This window comes from Syzygium oleosum, unplaced genomic scaffold (genome assembly GCF_021117445.2).
Source record: "Syzygium oleosum isolate NSW1041296 unplaced genomic scaffold, Sole_v2.1 Sole_v2.11, whole genome shotgun sequence".
Taxonomy (NCBI): domain Eukaryota; kingdom Viridiplantae; phylum Streptophyta; class Magnoliopsida; order Myrtales; family Myrtaceae; genus Syzygium; species Syzygium oleosum.
In genome coordinates this window covers 9,956,289-9,983,488 of record NW_026607495.1, presented here as the reverse complement: position 1 = coordinate 9,983,488, position 27,200 = coordinate 9,956,289, and the positions used below count along the sequence as shown (strand labels likewise).

At 41.3% G+C, this 27,200-nt stretch overlaps 2 protein-coding genes across 7 annotated transcripts; both read right to left on the bottom strand.

Annotated features, from left to right (window-relative positions):
- Window positions 1–5,513: 5,513 nt before the first annotated feature.
- Window positions 5,514–6,884, bottom strand: LOC130139217 (uncharacterized). Its single transcript, XM_056315709.1, has 2 exons — window positions 5,861–6,884; window positions 5,514–5,753 (listed from the first exon to the last, which is right to left on the bottom strand). The coding sequence occupies exons 1-2, from the start codon at window positions 6,699–6,701 to the stop codon at window positions 5,725–5,727; spliced, it is 870 nt and encodes a 289-aa protein (XP_056171684.1). The 5' UTR covers window positions 6,702–6,884; the 3' UTR covers window positions 5,514–5,724.
- An 8,194-nt stretch (window positions 6,885–15,078) lies between these two features.
- On the bottom strand, window positions 15,079–24,189 carry LOC130139388 (uncharacterized). 6 transcript variants are annotated; one of them, XR_008817599.1, is made up of 3 exons: window positions 23,884–24,151; window positions 23,456–23,522; window positions 15,086–15,491 (listed from the first exon to the last, which is right to left on the bottom strand). XR_008817599.1 is itself a non-coding variant. In XM_056316221.1 (2 exons), the coding sequence occupies exons 1-2, from the start codon at window positions 24,172–24,174 to the stop codon at window positions 15,206–15,208; spliced, it is 621 nt and encodes a 206-aa protein (XP_056172196.1). In that variant the 5' UTR covers window positions 24,175–24,189; the 3' UTR covers window positions 15,087–15,205. The 6 variants fall into 6 exon arrangements, 1 of the variants encoding a protein (XP_056172196.1); XR_008817601.1 differs by lacking the exon at window positions 15,086–15,491 and adding an exon at window positions 15,535–15,812 and having other exon boundaries at window positions 23,884–24,154; XR_008817602.1 differs by lacking the exon at window positions 15,086–15,491 and adding an exon at window positions 15,535–15,800 and having other exon boundaries at window positions 23,884–24,154.
- Between the last annotated feature and the right edge of the window lie 3,011 nt (window positions 24,190–27,200).

Below are 27,200 nucleotides of genomic sequence, written 5' to 3'. Positions count from 1 at the left end.
CACACGTTCACATAATCATCCAAATCGATGGGCCCCCATACGGTCTGCCTCAGTCAACTCCCATCAATTTTTTCTGGGGTTCACATCTTATCGACGCTCAAGACTTGTCTCCCCCGCTTTATGGGGACGTGAATAGGTTGAGCCCCCAGTTTCTCCACTATCATCGATTGAAAATGAGGGAGAGATGACGTGGGTAAAGAGAAATCAGAAGTTGTTCGATAGGGTTTCGTGGAATTTTAAAAAGTTAATAAAACATAGTTACAAAAAGTGACTCTTGAATGCCGAGACATCAGGCACAAGCATCGAAGCCTCAGGGCCCAGCCTCGTTGGATCCTAGCACTGGCTTCGGGGACCCAGGAACGAGCCTTAAGATTTTCATGCCCAAGCACAAATTTTCTGATCCAATAATCGATATTTAGTCATATTTTATAAAGAGAAAATCATTTTTATTAATTTAAGTATAGTTTTCCGTTGACTAGGAAAATATTTTTCGTTAACTTATTTTCCTAAGCGACCCAAATACCGAAAAATGAGAAAAATATTTTCCTAGAAAATATTTTATGCGAAACAAACGGAGTATTAGAAGTGGATTAAATCTTTGAATATTATTTCTTTTTTATGTATTTGAATTCTTTTTACTTTTCTTCGAGATTGTTTGATACAGTCTTTCCGTGATATTTCCGTGATATTTTTGGTTGTGAAAATGGGTGATGCAACTTTATTTGTATGAAAAGCTGGTGCTCTTGCTATAAGAAAATTGTCTTAACGAGAGAATCAACAATCTAGATCTTTGTGATTGATGTTTCATTATGGAGATCACCATGATATGTGCCATGTCAAATAGGCAATTTTAGGCTAATAGCGAAATTCTTTTTCAACCGTCTCAATCATGAAAGTTGAGTAACAAGAAATTTCACATGGAAAACGGTTTAAGATTGTGCCGCTTAACACACACATATATATTAAATGTATATAAATCATTTTGTGTGATACTTCGCAAGCGATGTGGTGATGTGGCTATAGCTAGATCTCGTCTTATGACATACCTTCACAAAGCAACATGTCCAAAATTATTGCGGATCACCTTTTCTTGTATCAAAGATTTGAGAATCATCCAATTGGTCTTTTGATGAGAGGGTTATAAGTATGCACGTATTTATAATGAATTAATCAGAGACATGATTGAAGGAAGTTTCCTCCGCCCAAAACAGGGAGGGTTTGTTTAGTCCCGAAATGTACAACGCTAGAAGAAGGTCCACTAGGCCCAACCTACCGACCTATTTCATTGCAACCATTTGACGGATCTGCATCTAAAATGTAGAAATATTGATACCACTTGCCAAAAAAAAAAGAAAAGAAATGGTCCCGAAAATGCATGATCCGAAATCCACATTATTTGGGGCCGTGGAAGTTGCCAGTTGTTAGAAACGAAGTCTACATCAACAACTATTCTCTTATAGGGACCGCTAACGAGTACACGAGTTTGCATGGGACCAGAAAGAAGAAAAACAAACAAGGAAAGTTACGAGAAAATATTAGATACCAAAGTGAAGACAAGTCAGCAAAAATTACGAGAAAACAAGGAAAATTTCTCTCTGAAGAAAATTTGCAACATGATGAGACTACAAGTATCCTTTTGTTGATGCACAAATTTCTCACGCCGCGAATTACAGGTGCCTAGACTCCTCTACCTGGAATTTTATGTTAGATTCCGAAAACCGATGAACGATTTAAAACCATCAACGAAACAGGATCATACATGTATAATTCATTGAGAAAGCATAAACACGGAAGCGTACCTGAATCCATAGCGTAGACTGTTGTTCGGTGTCGTGCGGGTAGCCTTCCAGAACAATACGTTTTCTCTAAGAGTTCCCTTTGAATTCTCTTTGTGTTTCTCTCTTTCGATGGGATGAAGAGGAATCAGTAACTTCCGTACGTTCTGGGGACCATAACCGCTCTTATAAGGTAACCCTAATGTTACCCTTTAGAAATTACAATTTTGCCCATCATAAAATTGTAATTTCCCCTTTTAATCTCTACACATTAAAGGGCCACACCCTATTTGATACATTAAAGCCCTAAATTACCTTAACTTAATTTATCACTTTTAAAGGGCTTAACTTTATATGACAGTATGCATTGCATTATTATTTCACATATAACCCAACGGTGGATTAAGGATCCAACAATCTCCCACTTGGATTATATGTGTATCCTTATAATTATGCTTTGCAATAACAACTGTTTGAGCTCAACTTTACTGTCATTACCGAAATGTATCTCTAACCAATCCGGTCCATCAATTATATCAATATAGGATCAAAGCGGCTTTTGTCACGTCTATCGTAACTCAACCCATCAATGGTCACAAAATTGATACAACTGAATGACATGGATTATGATGTGGATGTGTAGCATGGAAATTTCATGAAATGTGATATTAACATGCCTATTTCCAACTGGTCCACCTTAAACCTTAGTGAGATCAGACTTTACCAAAATCAGAGTGTGAATAAATCCTGATATTTCTGCAGAAAATAACTCAAAAATCGATATACTGAAATAACTGAAAATGTCTATATTAAGAACATTTAAATTACAAACTCCCACTAAGACTGAATATCCTCAATAAACATAACACCCATACGAGCAGTATGCTCATGGAACACCTTGGGTGGCAATCCCTTAGTAAGCGGATCCGCAAGCATGGAGTTTGTACCAATATGTTCTATAGACAACTGTCCACTCTGAATTCTTTCTTTAACAACAAGAAACTTGATGTCTATATGCTTTGACTTCGACGAGCCTCTGTTGTTGTTAGAATATAAAACTGCTGATTTATTGTCACATAATAACTTGAGTGGTCTTTCAATGCTATCCACTATCCGTAGTCCCGTGACAAAATTTCGCAGCCATATTCCATGATTGGATGCTTCATAACATGCTATGAATTCTGCTGCCATAGTTGAAGAGGCCGTTATGGACTGTTTGGCACTCTTCCATGAGATGGCACCTCCGGCTAACAGATAGACATAGCCTGATGTAGACTTCAAACTATCTTGGCATCCAGCAAAATCGGAGTCAGTATAACCAATGATCTCAAGCTGATCCAACCTCCGATATGTGAGCATGTATCCTTTTGTTTTTTGTAAGTATCGCAAGACCCGTTTGGTTGCTTTCCAATGGTCTACTCCTGGATTGCTTAAATATCTGCCCAACATTCCAGTAATGTACACAATATCCGGACGCGTACAAACCTGAGCATACATCAGACTCCCTATTACAGATGCATAAGGAATCTTCTCCATTTCCTTTCTTTCAAAATCATTCTTAGGGCACTAATTGAGACAAAACTTGTCTCCTTTAGATACAGGGGTATCACCTAGTTTACAATCTTGCATGCCATACCTTTTGAGAAACTTTTCGATATAGCTCTTTTGTGATAATCCAAGAATACCCCGAGAGCGATCCCGGTGTATTTGTATACCTAATACAAAAGAGGCGTCACCAAGATCTTTCATCTCAAAGTTATTAGACAGAAATCTCTTGGTTTCGTGCAATAAGCCTATATCGTTGCTGGCAAGCAAGATATCATCAACATACAAAACCAGAAAAATGTACTTGCTCCCACAGAACTTATAGTATATACATTCATCAACCATATTCATCTCAAAGCCAAATGAGACGATCACTTGATGAAACTTAAAATACCATTGTCGAGATGCTTGCTTGAGCCCATAGATGGATTTCTTAAGTTTGCAAACCATACTCTTTAGATCTCCAGATACAAAGTTTTCTGGCTGCACCATATATATTGCTTCATCAATGTTACCATTGAGAAACGCTATCTTTACATCCATCTGATGCAACTCAAGATTGAAATGCGCCACCAATGCCATTATAATCTAAAAAGAGTCTTTCGAAGAAACTGGAGAGAAAGTCTCTTTATAGTCAATGCCTTCTTTCTGTGTAAAGCCCTTTGCGACAAGACGAGCCTTATATCTCTCCACATTGCCTTTTGAATCCCTTTTGGTTTTAAATATCCATTTACAACCAATGGGCTTCACACCTTCTGGCAATGGGACAAGATCCCAAACGTCATTGTCTCTCATGGACTTCATCTCCTCCTTCATGGCATCATTCCACTTCTGAGAGTTAGAACTTTCCATGGCTTGACGAAAGGTAATTGGATCATCTTCCATCATTCCAATATCAAAATCATGCTCTTGGAGAAATACAATGTAGTCATCTGGCATTGCACTTCTCCTCTCTCTAGTGGATCTTCTTAATGGCATATGTTCTTGAGGTGGTAGAGTTTGATTTTCTGGAATAATTTCTTGAATGGGAGGTTCTCTTTCATCGTCCTGATCAGTTGTGTCCCGATCAATGACAATGGCATTTGTGGGATCAATGTCAATGGCAGGTGTAGGAACATTAACAGATTCCTCTTCAAAGTCAAGGTCCCTAACTGTATCTCCTCTCGCAAACTCAACATCCTCAAAGAACCGGGCAATTCCCGACTCAAAAATCGACTTAGCTGTAGGATCATAAAATTTGTACCCCCTTGATCTTTCAGGGTATCCAATAAAGTAGCAACTTATTGTTCTTGAATCCAGTTTCCTTTCATTAGGCTTATAAGGCCTTGCCTCAGCTGGACATCCCCAAACGCGTAAATGCATTAGACTAGGCTTTTTACCCGTCCAAAGTTCATAAGGGGTTTTGATAGTTGCTTTAGTTGGAACCCTGTTAAGGATATATGCTGCAGTCTTAAGCGCTTCTCCCCAGAGTGATTCTGGTAAGGTAGAAGAACAAATCATACTCCTCACCATATCCTTAAGCGTTCTATTTCGTCTTTCAGCAACACCATTCATTGTGGGCGAACCCGGCATAGTGTACTGTGGGACGATACCGCATTCCTCTAGGAATTTAGCAAATGGTCCTGGACGTTGCTCACCTGAACCGTCATATCTGCCGTACTATTCACCACCACGATCAGACCTGACGCTTTTAATTTTCTTGTTGAGTTGATTCTCAACTTCGATTTTATATGTTTTGAACACATCCAGTGACTGTGCCTTTTCTTTAATGAGATATATGTAGCCATATCTTGAAAAATCATCTATGAACGTTATAAAATATTGCTGACCATTCCAAGCAGCCGTTGGAAACGGTCCACAAATATCAGTATGGATAAGTTCTAAGACGTCTGAAGTCCTGTTGGCTACAAATCTCCTTTTATTGGTTTGTTTGCCTTTTATACATTTAACACAAATTTCGAAATTTGTGAAGTCTAAAGGATTGAGAATTTCATCCGACACAAGTCTCTCTATCCTTTGCTTGGAGATATGACCTAATCTCTTGTGCCATAGAGCAGCTGAATTCTCATCGGTTAATTTTCTCTTTATACCTCGTGTACTCAAATGCAGGGATTCATTAAAAGAAGCAATCACATCAAGTGAATAAAGATTATCATAAACTGATAAAGAATCGGAACCAACTAATTTTGAATCTTGAAACAAACTGAATGTTCCATTCCCAAATGAACAAGAATAACCAGATTTGTCCAAAGCAGGAATGGAAATCAAGTTCCGTCTAAAAGACGGTACAATAAATGTCTCATCAAGATCCAAATATAATCCAGTCTTTAATAATAATCTAAATTTTCCAATTGCTTCAACTTGAACCGTCTTGCCATCGCCCACATAGATGTATCTTTCAACATCACTTGGCTTTCGGCAACTCAGGCAACCCTGCATAGACACACTGATGTGAGTTGTTGCACCAGAATCTATCCACCAAGTGTGTCTAGGTACCGAAGTTAAATTAACCTCAGAACAAACCAAATTAAGAAGCACACCTTTCTTAGCACGCCATGCGTGATAATTGGTGCAATTCTTCTTCACATGTCCTGTGGCTTTACAAAAGAAACAACCTGTGCTTTCCGGATCATCCTGTTTCTGTTGTTGTTTCCTTTTGTTTGCCAAGGTTGCAGCTTCTTTATCCTTCTTCCTTTTCATTCCCTTATCCTTGGAAGTTGAGGTTAGATGAGCACTTTCTGTCTTATCTTGCTTCAGCCTTTCCTCCTCTTGGACACAGTGTGAGATGAGCTCATTCAGAGACCAAGTCTCTTTCTGACAGTTGTAGCTCACCTTAAACTGATTAAACTGTGTCGGAAGAGATATTAAAACCAGATGCACCAGCAAGTCCTCAGTGAGTTCCAGCTTAAGTGCTTTTAACTTAGAAGCAAGATGATACATCTCCATGATGTACTCCCTAATATTGCCCTTCCCTTTGTAGCGTATTGAAATTAAATTTGTCAAGATTGTACCAATTTCAGCCTTTTCGCTCTTGACAAATCTCTTTTCAATGTCAGTAAGGAATTCTTTAGCTGTGGTTATCTTTTCAGACATTGTGCCCCGGAATGCTTCTGGAATGGCTTTCTTCATGATCATCATACACATGCGATTTGATCTCTCCCACCTTTCCATATCCCTCTTTTGATCAGAGGTGCTTTGATCATTAAGTGGTGTAGGAGAATCGATCCTTAACGCAAGGTCGAGATCCATGACTCCGAGAACTATCAGAAGGTTCTCTTGCCATGACTTGAAGTTGGTGCCATTTAGCATAGGAATTGAATTAATGCTGGCAGTAATATTCGCAGGAGTAATAGCTGAATTCAAATACAACCAATAAAACATGCTCACGTAAGTCTCAAAGCAATATATCGATTCAAATCAAGGTAATTCCCATCTCAAGACATCGAGCACCACATTAATACCTTGTCTTTGGACAACAATATTAACTAGTAAGTGATATCTTGTTGCAGTAATCAAACATTGATAATAATAGTATGTCAAACAATAAAACTTCCTTTGGGTTGATTTATTACTCACATACAAAATCCAAATAATCATCACATGTTAATCACCGCAGTTGCAAATGTGATTTTGTTAAATATTAACCTTCCTTTGGGCTGGTTAAAAAATCCACATGTGCATACCTTTTATATCTTAAAATAAATTAATTTACACAAGAGAGGTCCATTTGTGGACATGTTGCTTCAATCAATTTATTTCAAGATATATATTCCTCCACCAAAATTTGAATTTTAATTGCTATTTCATTAAAAAAAAAATTTTGTTGCGCCTGTGCTTCAGGCGCGTGAATCTCACACGTGCCGTTGCCCGACGGCGCGTGGAGCGCGTGCGGCCGCGTGCGGCCTCCGACGGAGGCGCGCCGCCCGTCCTCAGAATCGTCTCGCCGTCAGGATTCCAGATTTAACATCAAAATTCACTTTTGACAAATTTAAAAATTCGAAAAAAATACTGTACAGTATTAAAAATCGATTTTGCTTCGTTGCGCAAACATCCGCACGAACTCTAATTTCACAAATTGTTAAAACCGAACCCTAAAACCAATGAATTAACATGTATACTGCTCTGATACCACTTGTTAGATTCCGAAAACCGATGAACGGTTGAAAACCATCAACGAAACAGGATCATACATGTATAATTCATTGAGAAAGCATAAACACGGAAGCGTACCTGAATCCATAGCGTAGACTGTTGTTCGGTGTCGTGCGGGTAGCCTTCTAGAACAATACGTTTTCTCTAAGAGTTCCCTTTGAATTCTCTTTGTGTTTCTCTCTTTCGATGGGATGAAGAGGAATCAGTAACTTCCGTACGTTCTGGGGACCATAACCGCTCTTATAAGGTAACCCTAATGTTACCCTTTAGAAATTACAATTTTGCCCATCATAAAATTGTAATTTCCCCTTTTAATCTCTACACATTAAAGGGCCACACCCTATTTGATACATTAAAGCCCTAAATTGCCTTAACTTAATTTATCACTTTTAAAGGGCTTAACTTTATATGACAGTATGCATTGCATTATTATTTCACATATAACCCAACGTTGGATTAAGGATCCAACATTTTACACATCACAAATAAAAAGGTCTCCGAGCTTGTTGCCTTTGAGGACCCTCTAGTACGATTTTCACACTTAACTCGGTAGGTATTTATAGGAAAAATCAGAGAGCATGTAAGAGATATTCAGTATTCATCGGAGAGAACAGAAACTTGCCTTGATTTTACTTCAAATTGGAATATTTATAGGCCTCCGGACGAGGTAGAGGTGGCCACGGACCGGTTTTGGCCCGGAACCGGCCCGGTCAAACCCGGGCCTGGCCCGTTGACCGGGCCCGCGGTTCGGAACCGGAACCGGCCCGTGGCATACGGTCCCGGTTCCGGTTCCAGAAAAATTTGAACCGGCCCGGAACCGGCGAAAAAAAAAAAAAAAAAAAAAAGTTGCGCAGGTGCGAGGCTACGGCCACTGCGCTGCGGTGCGCACGCTGCAAGAGCCGCACTCGCAGTTCGTAGAGAACGGACCAACGGCCCAATAAAAAAAAAAATAGATTTATTTGCAGCAGGGCCTGCAGACGTGCAGGCCCTGCTGCGCCGCAGCACCTTGCGGCTGCGGCGTGCGGCCCGTTGGGGCAACGGCTACGCCCCAACGGGCATTTTTATAATAATAAAAAAAAAAAACATAACCGTTGCAATTTTGCAACGGTTATGTTTTATTTTTTTTAATTCTAAATTTTCTTCTATTTTTTTCCTATAAATTCTCTCAAATTCTCACAATACACACACAATTCTCTCAAATTCTCTCCAATTCTCTTCTCTCAAGTCTCAAATTTTCTCAATACTCGAAATTCTCTCAAATTCTCTGAAATTCTCTCAATTTTCTCAATCCACGCAATTCTTTCTTAATTCTCCCAATTAATCCGCTCAATTCTCTCAATCCATTCGAAAAATGGCAAGTGGAAGTCGAGTGCCAACTGGCAAAGGTAAGAATATCGCGACGGAATCCCATCATTCTTTTGATCCTCGTGAATATGCAGATTTTCAAGATGATGAAATCAACATTTTTCACGATGTGGAGCGCGTCCCGACGCAAGAAAGTTTTCATCCTCCTGCTGAAATATCTACAACAAAGGAAGCGGAACGGGAATTTACATCCGACAATTGGAATCACTTCACGAAAATGGAAAGGTTTGATATCGGTCAAAAAAGGTATGATATAATTTGTAAATATTGTGGAAAAATATATAAATATACAGGTGGACAAGGATATGGAACATTTAAACGACATCTTATGAGCAAACATCCAACTGAAACGGGAATCGATATCGGGCAACAACAAATTTCTGGGTACGTCAATCCTAACACTTCCCCTTTATTTCGTTTTAATGAAAAAACTTATAAGGAAGAATTAGGCAAATTTATTTCCGTTGAGCATTTAGCATTTAATTTTGGAGAAAGATTTGGTTTTAATGAATTTGTACAAAAAGCATGTGCTCCACAAGCAAAACGTGTTTCTAGAAATACAACTAAACGAGTAATTAAAGATCTTTACAAAAATGGAAAAAATGATTTACAAAACTTTTTTATGCAATTTAATGGATGCGTGCATATAGGTAGTGATATTTGGAGTGATCATTGGCAAAATCATTCTTACATGGGCATAACATGTCATTGGATAGATGACGAGTGGACTATTCAAAAAAGAGTTATTGCATTTAGAATTTTCGATGATCATCATACGGCAAATAATATTTATAGACTAATTAGGCAAGTTTTAGAAGAATATTATTTGCTTAACAAAATTTTTTCAATTGGTTTTGATAATGCTGCAGCAAATACCGCTTCAATTGCCGAGTTAGAAAATATTTGTAAACCCGCTTTTGGTGGAAAATTTTTTCACATTAGATGTGCTTGTCATGTTTTAAATTTATGTGTACAAGATGGTTTGAAAACTCTTGATATTTTTCTTCAACCAATAAAAACGGCGATTCAATTTTTATGGAAACATCCCAAAAAAATGAAAGAATGGGGTAGATTTTGTAGAGATAATGGCAAAAAGCCAAAAAGATTTCTAAGAGATGTTCCAACTCGTTGGAATTCTACTTTCCACTTGCTTAGTGAATCTTTAGCATATAAAGATTTATTATGTGCATTCATTTCTAATAATATACCTGAGATTAATTTATACCCACAAGAGTGGCATATTTGCCAAAAAAATTTAGATCTTTTAAAGGTTTTTAATGATGCAACTTATACTTTGTCTGGTGTTCATTATCCTACTACACATTTATTTTTAGTAGAGTGTACTAATATTGTCGGAACTTTTGATGAATATGAAAATGATGTTGAATTACAACCTACTGTAGTTGCAATGAAAATGAAATGGCTTCATTATTATAGTGAAATTCCCATGATTTATTTAGTTGCTTGTGTTTTTGATCCGCGTTGCAAATTGGATGGCTTAAATGATTTTTTGCGTGCGTATTATCAATGTTTACATTATGATGTGACAAATGTTACAACCATAGTACGTGAGGTTAAAAACGTAGTAATAGAATTATATAATGAATTTTATACTAAATATAATTTAGGTGATATTAGATCTTCTCAATCTACGAGATACAAAATGACAAGACAGTAAAATTAGTAGAGGGTACCAACTTTTATTACATAGACAAAAAAAAAAACAAAAGGGAGTAATAGCAAATATTTCTGAATTAGAGAGTTATCTAACCATTTTATTTGAGTTCTCGAGTCGAAGGTGGTACAGATTTTTTTATTTTGGATTGGTGGAAGAGGCACGCAAGCCAATACCCAATCCTTTCTCTTATTGCAAAACAGATTTTTTCAACCCCTTGTTCTACAGTTGCGGTCGAACAAGCATTCAGTGCCGGAGGTAATATTTTGAACGAACATCGTTCAAGATTATATCCAGAATCAGTGGAGATGCAAGCTTGTGTTGCTGATTGGACGAAGGCTCAATACCGGCAACAAGAGATAGATCGGAATAATGAATCCGAATTCTTTAACGACGGAGATACTACCGCTACCACTATCGGTACTGGAACGGGTAGTGACGATTGAGGGTAAAAGAACTATTGGAGTTAGCAAATATTTCGGGAACTCTTGTTTCTCATACCGGGTACGCCCACGTGAGCTTAGGGAAACCGAAATATAATCCGACGATATGTGACCTCTGGTCCCCTGCGCACGGAATGCTTAGGTTTTGGGATAATTTTAGGGTATATATATTGTACTCCTTTTTTTTTAAGATCGTTGTAACGAATTGTAATGTGCTTAATGATAATTTATTAAGTTGAAGCCCTCTCTTTTTCTCTTGTCTTTTTGTCCCCAAATTTGAATAAAATTTACATTTTAATCACAATTTATATTGAATAATGTTCTATCACAAGAATAGTATTTTTTTTAATTTTTTTTATTTTCATTTCTGTTTTTCCTTTTCTGTATTTCTTCTTTTTCTTTTCCTTTTCCTTTTCTGTTTTTCCTTTTTCTCTTTTGTCTTTTTTCCTTGTTTCTGTTTTTTAAAATTATAATTTATATTTTAATTTTTTTTTCTTCCTCCGCGGCCGCCGGCCGGCCATGGCCGGGGCCGGCGCGGAGGTCGCCGGGCGTCGGGCGAGGGGCCCTCGCCGGCGTCGGGCGAGGACGGCCCTCGCCCCGGGCCGGGCGAGGCCGGCCTCGCCCGACGCCGGCGAGGCGAGGCTCCTGCAACGGGCGAGGCTCGACCTCGCCGGCGTCGGGCGAGGCTCGGCCTCGCCCGCAACCGGCGAGGCTCGACCTCGCCGGCGTCGGGCGAGCCGGCCTCTCCCAGGCTGGGCGAGGCCGGCCTCGCCCGGCCGCCGGCGAGGTCGAGCCTCGCCCGACGCCGCCGCAGGTCGAGCCTCGCCGGGTTCTTGGCGAGGCTCGACCTCGCCGGCGTCGGCGAGGCCGGCCCTCGCCCGGGCCGGGCGAGCCGGCCTCGCCCGACGCCGCAAGGCTCGGCCTCGCCTCGCAACCGGCGAGGCTCGACCTCGCCGGCGTCGGGCGAGGCCGGCCGGCCTCGCCCGGCCCGAGGGCCGGCCTCGCCCGACGCCGCGAGGGCCGCCTCGCCTAGAGGCGGCGACCTCCGCGCCGGCCCCGGCTATGGCCGACCGCGGAGGAAGAAAAAAAAAAAGAAAAGGAAAAGGAAAAGAAAAAAAAACAGAAAAAAATAGGAACCGGCCCTGAACCGTACGGTTCCGGTTCACGCTTGGCCACGAACCGGAACCGCCGGTTCCGAACCGGAACCGGTCGGTTCCGAACCATGGCCACCTCTAGGACGAGGTTATTGTCTATTTGTCTATCACGTCTTAGGTGGGCCCACTTTCACAGGCCTATTTTTACATTAAATGGCCCGTGTATAGTTTGATTATGTCACATTTATTATCTCCATCGTAGGATTGCGACACATATTCATCTAATTACACTCATCACCATACTTAATCTAAATCCCAAGAAAAAACCTTAACACCAATATATATATATGTATGTATGTATACTATGCCGCCATGGATCTCGGCAGCTCCTTTATCACTGTTCATATCTTGATCTCTATCTTGGTCTCACCATCTGAGGCTCACGGCGATGGAGGAGCCACAGCCTCCAGTTTGGAGGATCAATTTGAATCCTCACGCATGCGACAATAATATCAAGGGTTAATACCACGAAAAATCCTAAATTGACATATTTGTGACAAATTTATCCTAAATTATTTTTTTACCACAAAAAATCCCAAACTTGTATACCTGTAACAATTTTACCCCAAACTATTTTTTTTACCACAAAAAACCCCACACTGGTACACCTGTGATAATTTTACCCCAAAACTAATTTTTTGACCACCAAAAATCCCAAACTGGTACACCTGTGATAAATTTAACCTCCGTTAGTTTCCGTTAAATTCTACTATCAATTTGCTAAGTTTAATGACACGTGGTAATTGACAGGTGTACCAGTTTTGGATTTTACCTCTCTGTTTATCACAAGTTTATCAATTTGTGATTTTTCGTGATATTAATCAAATTTAATGAACACTAACGAAGGGTAAATTTATCACAAATGTACCAGTTTTGGGTTTTTAGTGGTTAAAAAATTAGTTCGGAGTAAAATTATCACAGGTGTACCAGTTTATGGTTTTTGGTGGTCAAAAAATTAGTTCGGGATAAAATTGTCACACGTGTACCAGTTTGAGGTTTTTGGTAGTCAAAAAAATAATTTGAGGTAAATTTGTCACATGTGTACTAGTTTGGGGTTTTCTGTGGTCAAAAAAATAGTTTGAGGTAAAATTATCACATGTGTATCAATTTGGGATTTTTCGTGGTATTAACCCTAATATCAAACTATTGCAAGTGATGTCCATGAAGCAAGGTCCACAAGCATGCAATAGAGATGAAATATGCCTCGTAAGCACCTAAAAATTTTCAAGAAAATGCCTACATGGAGTCGCTCCATTAAATTTGTGAATGTCCATTACTAAAACATGTTTAATTTATGTTAGTTGAATGGAAGTAATATTTCCATTTATGTTGGTGCATATACATCGATTTGCATCATCACTTTTGAAAAGGGAAAAGTGTCAAAAAAGTCCTAAACCTTTTGTATTTGTGCCAATTTAATCCTAAACCTTTTTTTTGTGCCAATTCAGTCCTAAACCTTTTGCATTGATACCAATTTAGTCCTAAACCTTTTTTTGTGCTAATTTAGTCATAAACCTTTTGCATTTGTGCCAATTCAGTCTTAAACTTTTTGTCTTTGTGCCAATTCAGTCCTTCCGGCCAATTTTGGCTGGATTTTGCTGACGTGGACGCCGACTGGCCGGTGGCTGGTCACCGGCGCTGATGTGGACAACTTAATAATGTTTTAATATTATTTTGAATTTTAATTTATTTTTATTTTCTTTTCTTTTTTCCCTCCCCTCCTTCCTTCCTCTAGCCGGTCGCCAGTCCGGCGACCTACCAGAGGCCAGAGGCCGACGCCGGCAAGGCTCGCCCACGCCGGCCATTGGCAAGGCTCGACCTCGCCCAGCCACCGACGAAGCTCAACCTCACCAGATCCGACGAGGTCGTGCCTCCCTCGCCAGCGACGGCGAAGGCGAGCCTTACCATGGCTGGGCGAGGCCCGACCTCTCTAGATCTGGCGAGGTTGTGCCTTGCCCAGCCGCCGGCGAGGACTCGAGTCTCGCCATGGCTGGGCGAGGCCCAACCTCGCCGGATCCGGTGAGGTCGAGCCTCGCCAGCGGCTGGCACGACCTCGCCAGAACCGGTGAGGGCGAGCCTCGCCCAGCCGCCGGCGAGGCTCAACATCGCCAGCAACGGCGAGGTCGACCTCACCAACGTCGGCCTCTGGCCTCTGGCCGGTCGCCCGTCCGACAACCGGCTGGAGGAAGGAGGGAGGGGAGGGGAGGGGAGGGGAGGGGAGGGGAAAAAAAGAAAAGAAAATAAATAAATAAATATTCAAAAAAATATTTAAAAATTAGTAAATTTATCTACGTCAGCGCCGGTGACCGGCCGCCGGCCAGTTGGCATCCACATCAGCAAAATCTGGCCAAAATTGACCGGAAGGATTGAATTGGCATAAAGACAAAAGGTTTAGAACTGAATTAACACCAATGCAAAAGGTTTAGGACTGAATTGGCACCAAAAAAAGGTTTAGGACTAAATTGACATCAATGCAAAAGGTTTAGGATTGAATTAGCACCAAAAAAAAGGTTTATGACTAAATTAACACAAATGCAAAAGGTTTAGAACTTTTTTGGCATTTTTCCCCTTTTGAAAACCTACACTTTTCACGTTGAGGAATAGATTTCAACTTCCATGTCCCACCCATCATCCTTGTCTATTTATTCACCAAACTGCATTTTCTGTCCCTTGTTACCCCCATCGTTCTCGTTACCCACCTCTAAGAAAAACCTAAAACTCCAGCATTTCCCACTTAGGCATTATCAATCTCGCTTTATCATCTTCTCGCATTATCAATCTTCTGCTCAATTCGGGGCTCAATTCAAGTGCAACTGATAGAAGTCCAAAATAGGGATGATTTTTAGTATTTAGAGGTGGTGCTACTAGTTGGAAATCTAAGAAACGAATTTTGCAATCTAACTTGTTGCTCGTTACAGAGAGTCCTTCAATTTCTCTCTCGCATGAAGAGCCCTTCTCTATCACCTGGATAGCTTTGCCCTAAACCCTGTTTTCCTCCCAAAATCCCAAGAATCCATATCCACAACAATACCATAGTTTGTTTCTACTCCCTACCCTTACACCTTTCCAAAACCCTTAACTTCTCTGTTCCCCATTCTAAATGACGAGACTTAGATCCAAAATCCCGACTTTGAAGAAAGAGGCGCAACCACAGCACAAAGGCCGCTGGTTTCCAGGTGCAGTCGTTGGTTGATTAGTTCCCTCCTCTGGCGCCACTCCGTTCCAGAAGTCCACAGCCACTGTTAACCTTTTTTCAAGGTTCAAAAGCAAAAGAAATGGCGTAGAAGAAACCCACGATGGGTGATAGTTGTATCCAGAATGGATCATTGTCCTTCTTCTGGTAGGTTCCCCTCTCCTATAGATGGTTCCTCTCTTTGGGTCCCTGAGGAAGAAATGCAACCGAAACAAATCGCAAGTTAGGGGTTTTAGGTTGCCTGAGTAATAGATATCTAACAATATGGGAGAAAACAGAGAACGGGAGCTAAGGATGGCGGCATTGTGTAGAAGGTTAGGACATCTATGGATAGGAAGAAAAATCGATGTGTTAGATAATGTGGTGACTGAGGACAAATTGCAAGAGTGTGAACGTACTGTTTTCGGCAAGCTTTTTGGAAGCCCGTCTGTTAATTTCCAAGCCTTCCAAGCCACGATGAAGAAAGCATGGAAATCGAATTCTGTCATTTGCAAGCATCTATAACCAGGTCTATTTTCATTTGAGTTTGAGTCCGTGGAGGTGAGAAACAAAATACTGAACTCTGGACCTTGGTCCTTCTCAAGTCATTTGCTGGTATTAAAGCTATGGGAGCCAAGTATGCCTCCACATTGTATTATATTTGACTCCTCTACCTTTTGGGTTCAAATTCATGGATTGCCTATAGCAGGGAGGTCTGAAGCAGCAATAAGAGAAATAGCAGGAAATGTAGGTGAAGTTTCAGAAGTACGCATAGAAACAAAAGGCTTTGCATCCATAGTGGTGGGGAGAGCTAGAGTTATGTTAAAATTATCAAATCCCCTTTCCTCAGGCATGCTTTCTAGTTTTAGAGGCAAGGAGCATTGGATGGACTTTAGGTATGAAAGACTTCCCCATTTCTGCTATTCGTGTGGGGTTATTGGACATTATGCAAAAATCTGTCAACTTGTGCCTTATGAGGTCGAACTCATGTCCAAAACTGAAACACTGCTATACGGGCCCTGGCTAAAAGCTGAAGAGAATTCTATTAGCCCATTTTGGATAGCCTATTATGGGGAAATCTGTGAAATGGAAGATGAGCGGGAGATGGTACTGGAAACCCCAGAAAACTCAGGATTGATCACAGTGACGCAGAATAAAGAAGGTGGCTTGCATACACGACCACACAATATACAAGAGGATAGGGGTAAGAGGAAATTAATGGAACAGGAGTTGCTGGCTATAGTGAACATACCAGAAATCGAAGTAGATGCTGATCTTGAATTAGCCTCTCCTCTGCAGATCAACATAGCCCCATCGCTGATAGCAGGTGAAAGACTGCAGAGCAACTGTAGAAAGCTGAAGGCAAGGAATCATAAGAAGGGTAGAAGATTCGGACCGTATGATCAAAAAACCTCGGATGGCCAAGTGCTAGATGAAACACAGCTTTTAGAAACTCCGGTGCAACTTGCAAAAGAACCTAATCAATGGGCTTTGGTGGCTAGCCCTAATAAGCCACCGGGTTACATATGAAGCTATTCTGTTGGAACTGTCAGGGGTTGGGCACACCCTTGACAGTTCAAGCTTTAAGGGCCATTATAGCCGAGGAAAGGCCCGAGGTGGTTTTTTTTATGGAGACCAAGAACCAAGATTTTACAGTTCGCCGTATCAGCAGGAATTTAAACTTTCAAAACTGCTATAATGTCAATCCGGTGGGGGTTGGGGGGGGCTTAGCTCTAATGTGGAAGGATGGAATTTCCTTGAAGGTTAATCTTTCCACAAATGAGTTCATTGATATCACTCTTCTAGACGATGAAGTGGGTAAACAATTCAGAGCTACCTTTATTCATGCCCCAACATCGTTCCAGGATAAAATTAAATTTTGGGAAGAGATGAAGATGCTGAGTAGCCAAAACACCTTGCCTTGGGTGTGTATAGGGGACTACAATGACATTTTGAATTACTGGGAAAAGCAAGGGAAGAGGCCTCCGGAACAACATAGACTAAATGCATTTAGAGATTTCCTCAATGCTTGTAGTTTAATGGATTTAGAGAGTAAAGGATGCGCATTCACTTGGGCGAACAATCGAGAAGGGCAGGATTTTGTTAAAGAAAGACTGGATAGGGCGGTTTGCAATATTGAGTGGAGAATATCATTCCCTCAAGCTGAGGTTTTCGCTCTACCGGCCATCGGATCTAATCACAGCCCTATATTACTGATATTAGCAGCCGAACCTCCTAGGAGTAAGAGAACATTCAAATTTGAAGCATTCTGGCTGGAACATATGGATTGTGGGAGGACAATCACACAAATCTGGAATCAAGATAGATTACAACATTCTAATCTAGTGAAGAAAATACAGGAAGTTTCAAGGGGATTCGCAGCTTGGAGCAGGAACACTTTTCAGAACAGCCGCAAGAAGATTAAAGAGTTGCAAGAAGAACTCATGAGCATAACAAATGATTACAATCTGCACAATAGGCAAAACAAAAGGAGGGCCATTACTGAACAGATTGAAACACTGTGGAGACAGGAGGAAATGTATTGGGGAATGAGATCCCGAATCAATTGGCTGAAATGGGGTGATAAGAACACAAAATACTTTCACGCCACAACGATTCAAAGACGACAGAGGAACAGAATATCGATGCTAAAAAATGCAGAAAACATATGGATTCGTGGTCCAGAGAGGTTAAAAGAAATGACAGGGGACTTCTTTCAAAAGCTTTATCATTCGGAGGGCCCCCGACAATTTGAACCTGTTTTGCAACAGTGCTCTACTATTGTCACGACTGAGATGAACCAATATTTGACAGCTCAGGTCACAATGGAAGAGGTCCATACAGCATCATTTCAATTAGGCTCATTGAAGGCGCCGGGACCGGATGGCTTGAATGGCCAATTTTACCAAAGAAATTGGGAAAGCTTAAAAAATGGGATTTTTGAAGAAGTGAAGGAATTTTTTCATTCTGGAAATCTAAACCCAGAACTGAACAGAACATATATCACTTTGATCCCAAAAGTTCATCACCCGGAAAGCCTTGATCAGTTCAGACCTATCAGCCTTTGCAACTTCGCATACAAAATTATCTCCAAAATCATGGCAAATAGATTGAAGCAGTGGTTGCCAGCGATAGTAGAAGGAGAACAAAGTCCGTTTGTGGTCGGTAGACAAATACAAGACAACATTCTGATTGTTTAGGAAGTCCTTCACCAATTGCGTATCAGAAAAAGGAAAAAAAGATTCCAGGCAGTGGTAAAACTTGATATGAAGAAAGCCTATGACAGGGTAGAGTGGGACTTTCTCGAAGCTGCTATGTTGAAAATGGGGTTCTGTAACTGGTGGGTGCTGTAACATCCCGAATTTCGACCCATTTTCGGGATCAATAAAGTAGATATTATTTCTCATTTCACTTTGGTAAGTCTCGCCCGGAATTGATCACTCTCGGGAAACTAACCAAAAGGGAATGGCTAATTAAGAAACGGTACGTGGACCAGGGGCCCGATAGTGAATTGGGCACCGATTCCGAGAAACGGCGAGGAAATATTTTGGGCCAATGTAGGCCGATCCTAGGAAGGTGACGGATATGGTTTGGCCAACGATGTACAATCGGATCACGGGTGATTCCGCACGACCGAAAGTACACGTGGCGAACAAATCCCGAACTTAAACCGACCGATCGTAACCTCCGGCACTAGTGATAAATTCTCACGTTTTCCCGGTCATCAAGGCCGTCATGACTCGAGTATCCATAGGTCGATACGCATAACCCCTAAACAGCGGCCCGTTAGTCAGAGACTTTAAAATTTGAAATTGAGCGATTTTGATCGCGGAAAATTAACCCGGACTTGGGCATCGATTTTCGAGGTCGTATACGACTATTTTGCAAGGCCGACGTCATTTTTGAGTGGCCACGCATGTTTGGGGTTGGTACGGGCGAAAAATGAAATTTCGACCCGGGACCGGAAAATTACGAAAATGCCCCTAGGCCTATTTTCTTAATTCCGAATTTTGGCCATTTTTGGGGGTTTAATTAAGGTTTTATTTAATTAAATGGGGTCAGCCCAATAATTGAGCTTATTGACCAAATTGCCCATGAATTATTGGATGAGGATGAATGTCAACCCTTGAATTAGGGGTAGAATGGTCAAGTGGTCTTGATGGATGACACTTGGACTCCACTAAGGATTCCTTTGACTGCCCTTGGACTCCCTTGGACCGGCCATCCCCTTGCCCACTTCACTTCCACGCCATTTTCATCTCCTCCCCATTTCCTCCTTTCATTTTCTTCTTAGCCGTTTCCTCCCATCCAAGCCGTGAAGACCGACCAGCCACTGCCGGAGCACCGTCCAGCCGAGCTTTTTTTCTGCCGCCGTCCCCGTACGAGTCCGTACACCCGTCCCCGTACGGTCCGTACACCGCCCGTCCGTACAGTCCGTACACCGCCCGTCCGTATGGTCCGTACACGGGAGTCTGTACGCGCGTCCGTACGTCGCCGATCGTCGTGAGTTGTCGCCGTCAGAACTCCGCCGCCGATCTTGCCGTCCACCGGTGAGTATTAACCCTAAACCCAATTTAGGCTTAATTGCACTTTCTAGATAGGAATAGTGGGTTTAGGGCTTAATTGGGGTGATTTAGGGGTAATTAGTGGCTGAATTGATATTGGCTGGTTGTGTAGTGATTTAAAGGGATTAAAATGTTATTTTGGACGCAAATTAAGGCCCGTGAGGGGCTGTTCTGGTGCGGTCAATGGGGGAAACCGAATTAGCTTAGTCTGGCTAATAGTTAAGCTTAATCGAGTAATTGGTGTATTGTTCAATTGAATTGCTTCGGGTGATTTGTTGGTTGAAATGTTGTGATGCCATGCCGTATGTGAATTGGGCCGAGTATGTGCTAGAATAGCGGGCCCCGATTGTGGTTAATTTCATGTCCAAATGGTGTGTTTTATATGTGATATTATGGACCGTGCAAGAATTGGACTAAGTGTGACCGAAATTGAGTACGTTGTGGCGTAATTGGTGTATGAAATCGGCATTGATTAATTATTTGTTCATTCGAAATGTTATGCTCATTTTATATTGTGACATGCTAGAATGTGAGAATTGCTTGGCCATGTATTTCTGCATGTCGAGAATGAGCATGTGATCACTAAAATACCCTGATGCGTTTTACGCGGGGTCCAGATAATAATTAATAGTGTGCCCATGTGATCACATAAAGTCCGTCCTGATGCGTGTTACGCGGGACGATGCCCGGATTGCCGGAAGACGGCCAACCTGATGCGTTTTACGCGGGTGTGGTCCGTATATGGAGATCGGTGTTGCGCCTGAGGCGTTTTACGCGGGCAAGAGACACCGGGCCTGATGCGTTTCACGCGGGCCATGAAGTGTTGCTAATAAATTTAGACCTGATGCGTATTACGCGGGTCGAGTAATAAATTGAGATATTGGCAGTGTGTGATATTGAGCCGAGTCATGAGCATGGCATATTAGAGGCACGTGTGTGCATGAGTGCGAGAACATGCGACTCGGTGACTGATGTGCAGCACGAACATTTATGAGTATGAGCATGCGTTTGACGTACGTGTGGCTAAATGAATACACGTGTGTGCCTTGGGCATTTTATATAAATTGTCTAACCTGCAGGGTCAAGAATGTGACCAACCTGGGCTCGAGGGCCTGGGCCATTATTGTTGTTTGTGATTGTGTGTGATTGTTTACCTGTCAGGAGGTGCACGTTTGCCTAGTTTAGGTTTAGGGAGCTTACTTACTGAGATTCGTCTCATAGTTGTTCAAAACCCTACTTTTCAGACCCCCAGCAGTGAAGATAGCAGAGCCGCTCGTGCATTTTGGCATTCCCCATTTCATCGAGAAGACCATGTCAGTACATCCCGTAGGGGACGGGAATATGTACATTAGATACTACACTTTAGTATGGGTAGATGTCGGGGAGTTAGAATCTGAAACCCATGAGTATGTTGCGTGGTGCTATAGAACGCTTAATGGGGAGGAGACTGGACCCCTTCGAACTTTTGATATCCCGTTTAACGGGAAGGGCGAGGTAGACCCACAATGTCCCAATGGGGATGTGGTGGACCCCAGTACCTCAGACGAAGAGAGTATGAGCTCCGATGGCGTTTCTGTCGAATACGAGGTTGATGAGGACGAGCCGATGGACATGGGACCGGATGATGATGAGTTGGAGCAGTTGATGGAGGAGGACCCCGAACCTGAGGCGATGAACGCATAGGATCAGCCAGAGGAGGCTGAGTCCGAGTTAGACTCGTTGGATTCTGATGAGGAGTTGCCAGATAGTTCTTCTTCGTCAGAGTCTTCTGATTCTGACCCGGACTGGGTCCCGTAGGTCAGCCTTAGTTGCAGTAGGTTGGGCCAGTACCTTTTTTACCTAAGCCCTACCTTAGATAGTACTCCCTGACCACCCAGGCCATTTAACCCTTTTTGTTGTAGTGGCCGCGACCTGTTTCTTGTCTTGCTTCTTGTAAATGGATATTGTATGAGTTTCTATATGTTTATAAAAGGGTAAGGTTATTTCATTTGGTAATTGTTTTTTATGTGGCTATCCTTGGTTTCTGTAATTTTTTGTCTGGGTGTAATATATTTATTTATATATCGTGCTTCCGCATGTGACTTGATCTCTGAGTTGGGTATTGGGTCGGCGACGCGTCCTGGGACGTCGCACAAAATCGACCTACGTTGGGATGCTCGCGCTTCGTGGGGTACGGGGCGTGACAGGTGCAGAGAGTAATGAAATGTGTAACTTCTGTCTCTTTCAGTGTTAAATTAAATGGAGAACCACTGCCCTATTTTCAGCCTACTTGGGGGATAAGACAAGGGGATCCCATTTCTCCATACTTGTTCATCCTAGTAGCAAACACACTCTCCACATTGGTGAAAAAAGCAATTCAAGATGGCACTCTCTCTGGCATTAAACTCAATAGGCATTGTCCAGTCCTATCTCACCTCCTTTTTGCTGATGATTCGATCTTCTTCTTAGATGGCAAGCTCATTGAATGTCAAAATCTTGCACTAATCCTCAATCAATATTGCTATGCATCTGGGCAAGCCATTAACTTGAACAAGTCTGGAATCTCCTTTAGCACATGCTGCTCGCAGAGATTAAGAGACAATATGGCAACTGAACTTAGAATCCCAGAGATTTGGAAGATTGGCAAGTATTTAGGGATTCCATCAGATTGGGGTGACTCCAAGAAACAAATGTTTGTGTGGATTTTGGCCAGAGTCAATATGAAATTAGAAGGGTGGAAGGAAAAATTCATCTCAAAGGCAGGGAAGGAAACTCTAATCAAAACTGTTGTTCAAGCTCTTCCCCAATATGCCATGTCGGTATTCAAGATCCCGGTCTCTATTTGTAAATCCATAGAAAGAAAGGTGGCAGGTTTTTGGTGGAAGAATAGTGAATCAAAGAAAGGCCTTCACTGGAAGAGATGGGAAGTGCTCAAAACCAGGAAAGATCAAGGGGGATTGGGATTCAGAGACCTAATATCCTTCAATAGAGCAATGCTAGGTAAGCAAGCATGGAGACTCTCTCAAGACCAGTCATCCTTATGGAGCCAAATCCTTAAAGGCATCTACTTCCCCACAAGGTCTTTCTGGCGGGCTGGAAAGGGCTCTCGGCCATCATGAGGATGGCAGAGCATTCTCAAGGGAAGAGATGCGATATCAAACTCAGCATTATGGGCGATTGGCACGGGGGAAAAAATCAATATCCGAGAAGACAGGTGGCTAAAAAGAGGATTAATAGGAGGACAAGCAAACTCTCAAGAACCAGCCAAGGTTGCAAACCTAATCCGAGATGATAGAAAATGGGATGAAGATTTACTAGCAAGAATATTCGATGAACAGACTGTAAATGAAGTGCTAGCAATACCATTATGTAGTTATGCAACAGAGGACAAACTGGTGTGGACAGCAGCAAAGTCCGGGGTCTTCTCGGTGAAAAGTGCGTACAACCAGATTCGTCAAGAGGAAAACACACAAAATGCAATGCAAGCATCATCATCTTTCAATCCACCCCGCAAGCTATGGTGCACAATATGGAATTTACAAGTCCCACCCAAGGTCAGAATATTTTTGTGGAGTGTTTGCCAAAATGCTCTCCCCACAGCAGACAACCTCTACAAGAGAAAGATCTTACCTCGACCAGCATGCCCCTTCTGTGATCAAGAAGCTGAAACAGTAGAGCATCTGCTTCTCCTCTGCCCCTAGACCAAAGCTGTTTGGACATATCCATCGGTACAGAACAGAATAGTACGTCAAGAACTATCAAGAATTGAGGTGTGGATCCTTAATTATAAGCTACAACCAGATAAATTGTTGAATCTAGATGAGATGGCCATCCTGTTGTGGCTGATTTTGAAGGCAAGAAATGATTTTGTGTTTAGAGGAAAACCCCCAATTCCGAGTTCCATAATCGAGTCGGCAAGACATATTTTGCAAAATTACAGGAAGTGGAACCATAAAAAAGCTAGTCTGCGTGCAGAACAGAACCCTTTACCGCATGCAGAAAAGAACCCTCTACCTCTGTACTGGAAACCACCGAAGAGAAACTGCTTCAAAATCAACATAGATGGATCTTACCTTGAAGATGCAGCAGTAGGAGCGGTTTCTGGAATCCTCAGAAACGAAGCTGGATCGATGCTGGACGGCTTTGCCAAGACAGTCCCTGCAATCTCGCCACTGCACACCGAACTGCAAGCCTTGCTGCATGCCCTGTCTTTCTTCGTTGACAGAAGATCGCAGGAAATTGTGATAGAAACAGACTGCCTTGAGGTGGTGAAGAAACTGTACAACCAGACAGAAGTCGGCTGGGAAGAGGAAGGTTTTATTAAAGAAGCGCACCTTCGTATGGCCCATTTCACAAACCTAACTGTGGCCCATTGCAATCGATCCGCGAATCAAGCTGCTGATTGGGTTGCCAAGGCGCAACGGACAAATTCTCTATTTTCTTCTTGGCTAGCCCGTCCCCCCAACCTTTATGGGAACTGTTATGTTTTGATGCCCCTTCGCCGGGTTGTAGTTTCATGAACACTTGATTTCCAATCAACTCGTATCTTTTTAGACCAAAAAAAAAAAAACTTGTTGCTCGTTAGAATGGAAATTCTATCTCGGCCTTCGTGGGAGCCACACATCACCACAGCAATTCCAGAAACAATTAGGAAAGCTATCACAAAAAGCCCTAAATTTGGTCTAGAATCAAACCTTAACTCAAAACCACAATCAATTACACTTGAATTTCTCCAAGCAACCACACGAACACAAAAGCCCCAAATCATGAGAATAGTTGAGGTACAATTTTGTTGCGGGAAGAGGACCGTGCAATGGATTACGATAGCGAGATTAATGGAAAATAAGCAATAAACAAAGAAAACAACATACCAGGATATGTGTGGTTACGATTTGAGTATTGGTGTCTACTCCATAAGGGAGAGTGGCAGCGATGAATCGATATAAACAATGGTGATTACAAGGTTAGATCAAAAGTTATATCAAACCAAGCCCGTATTACACCCAATGGATCATTTTCCCAGTGTTACACTCAATTTCTTAACTGTATTTCCTCACCCAACTTACGAAAAAAATACCCTAAAAAGACTCTTAAGAGGCTATCTTGCATGATCTCTCTAAGATAAGGTTAAAGCTCAGGATCGAGCTCAATCGGGGGCGGGATTCTGGTCAAAATAGGCGCGAAGACCCGTCCACAGCGTCAGAAACCGCTTTTTAAAAGGTTGTCAGGTGTACGGCCGGCAACCGGCCACTCCTTCGCGGGGTAGCCATGTAGTTCCTTAGATTGTCCAAGTGCTAGGAGGGTGTACGGCCGGCAACCGGCCACTCCTTGGCGGGGTAGCCATCTGGTTCCTTTGATTGTCCAAGCGCTAGGCGGGCCATCTTTTCATGTCCTCCAGTCGGCCATCTCCAACCTTCGATTCTCACTCGAGAGCGTTCACCAAAATTCGATACATACCCAATAACGTAGGTCTCTTCCAAATCCGTGTTGTTCTCACAGCCGGTGCGATATGCATGATCAGGATGAGATCAAGGAAGCTTCAAGAATTGGCTCGCAAAGATTCAGGATCCTAGGCGTCGGTGATTGACTTCCTTGTGTGAAGTTGAACCTCACACGTTCACGTAATCATGTAAATCGATGGGCCCACACTGTCAGCCTCGGTTTCTGGGGTTCACAGCCTATTGAATCTCCGACTATCTCGCCCACTTGATGTGGACGTGAATAGGTCGAGCCCCAGTTTCTCCAGTGTGATCGATTGAAAATGAGGCAGAGAGAACATGGGCAAAGAGAAATCAGAAGTTGTTCAACGGAGTCCCGTGGAATTTGAAAACATAATAAAACATAGTAACCCAAAGTGACTCCTGAATGTCAACTTTTCTCAAATTGAATTGACATTTCCTTTTTTCAAATTCACAACAATTTTTACTTCATTTATATAGAAGTAGATTAATAAGTCTTCGGGTATTATTTCTTTTTGAAAAAAAGCTATCAAAAACTCCAAACTATATTCACTGTAACATATTTACCATTAAATTTTTTTGTGACATCAAAAACCCCACACTATGTTTACTGTAACACGTTTATCCTAAAATTTTTCTTGTGACATAAAACATCCCAAATTTATACATATGTGACATATTTCCCATGCGTTCAAGTTCTGTCAGCTGATTTTTTGGCCAAAATAATATTGTTTTTATTTCACTTACATGTCAACAATGTTTGCTTTATGGCGGCCACATAAGTAGATTTTTAATGGTGCTCGTTGACAGAACCTTAAATTTAGGGTAACTTTGTTAGGTGGACATAATTTGAGATTTCAGTGGCTTTTGCCCTTTCTTTTTTTAGGTAATCAAATTCTTTTCACTTTTTTCCAAGACAGTTTGATGTGGTCTTTTCGCGATAGTTTCAGCTATGAAAATGGGTCATGTAACTTTATTCACATGAAAAGGTTATGCTCTTGCTATAAGAAAATCGTCTTAATGAGAGAATCAAACTGTGATTTCCATGGAAGGCTTGTAACTTTATTTGGTCATTTGGGTAACCAAAATGGGATTGGATAATACAAGGATTTTGCTATATCATATCCATTATTTGGTGAATTGCAGTAATAAAGCAGGATATTTTCAAATCCTATCATGTCCATTGTTTGGTATAAATGGCATATCGGTTTAAATAAACCTAAAAATTGCACAAATGGAGATGGTAAGAATCTCTCACGACACTCTTGCCTACTTCATTTTTATTTTCTTATTTTTTTATTATTTTTTCCTCTCTTTTTTTATTTACTTTTTCCCCTTCCTGATTTCTCTAATAAAATTTTATTAAATAGTAAACTATACTAATATACCTAAAATATGTAATAACTAATTATATATATTTATATTCATTGAATTTATATTATAAGATAGAAAAAAATTAGAATATATAAATAAAAACAGGAATAAATGAAAACCAAATTACTCTTATTTTTTTGTTGCATTGAATATTTTATATTAGAATTCAATTACTATTTATATTCAAATATTATTTAATATTCAAATATTATTTTAATATTATTAATTGAAGAAGTTTGTTCTTCAAGAAAAACAATTGCTATATTATAGATATTAGAAATCATATCTACCTTTATCCCACTTCCCTCATGGGATAATTTTATCTAGACTATATCCCTCTTATATCCTACTTTATTCTATCATTGGCAAGAACCAAATACAAAATATGATAAATTTTATCATATCCTGAATTTTATCCTAACTACCAAACGTAGTTCTTTTGTGATCGATGTTTCATTATAGAAATCATCATGATATGTGCCTCGTCAACCAGACGATTTCCTTAACAAAAAAAAAAAAGAACTAGACGATTTCAAGCTAAT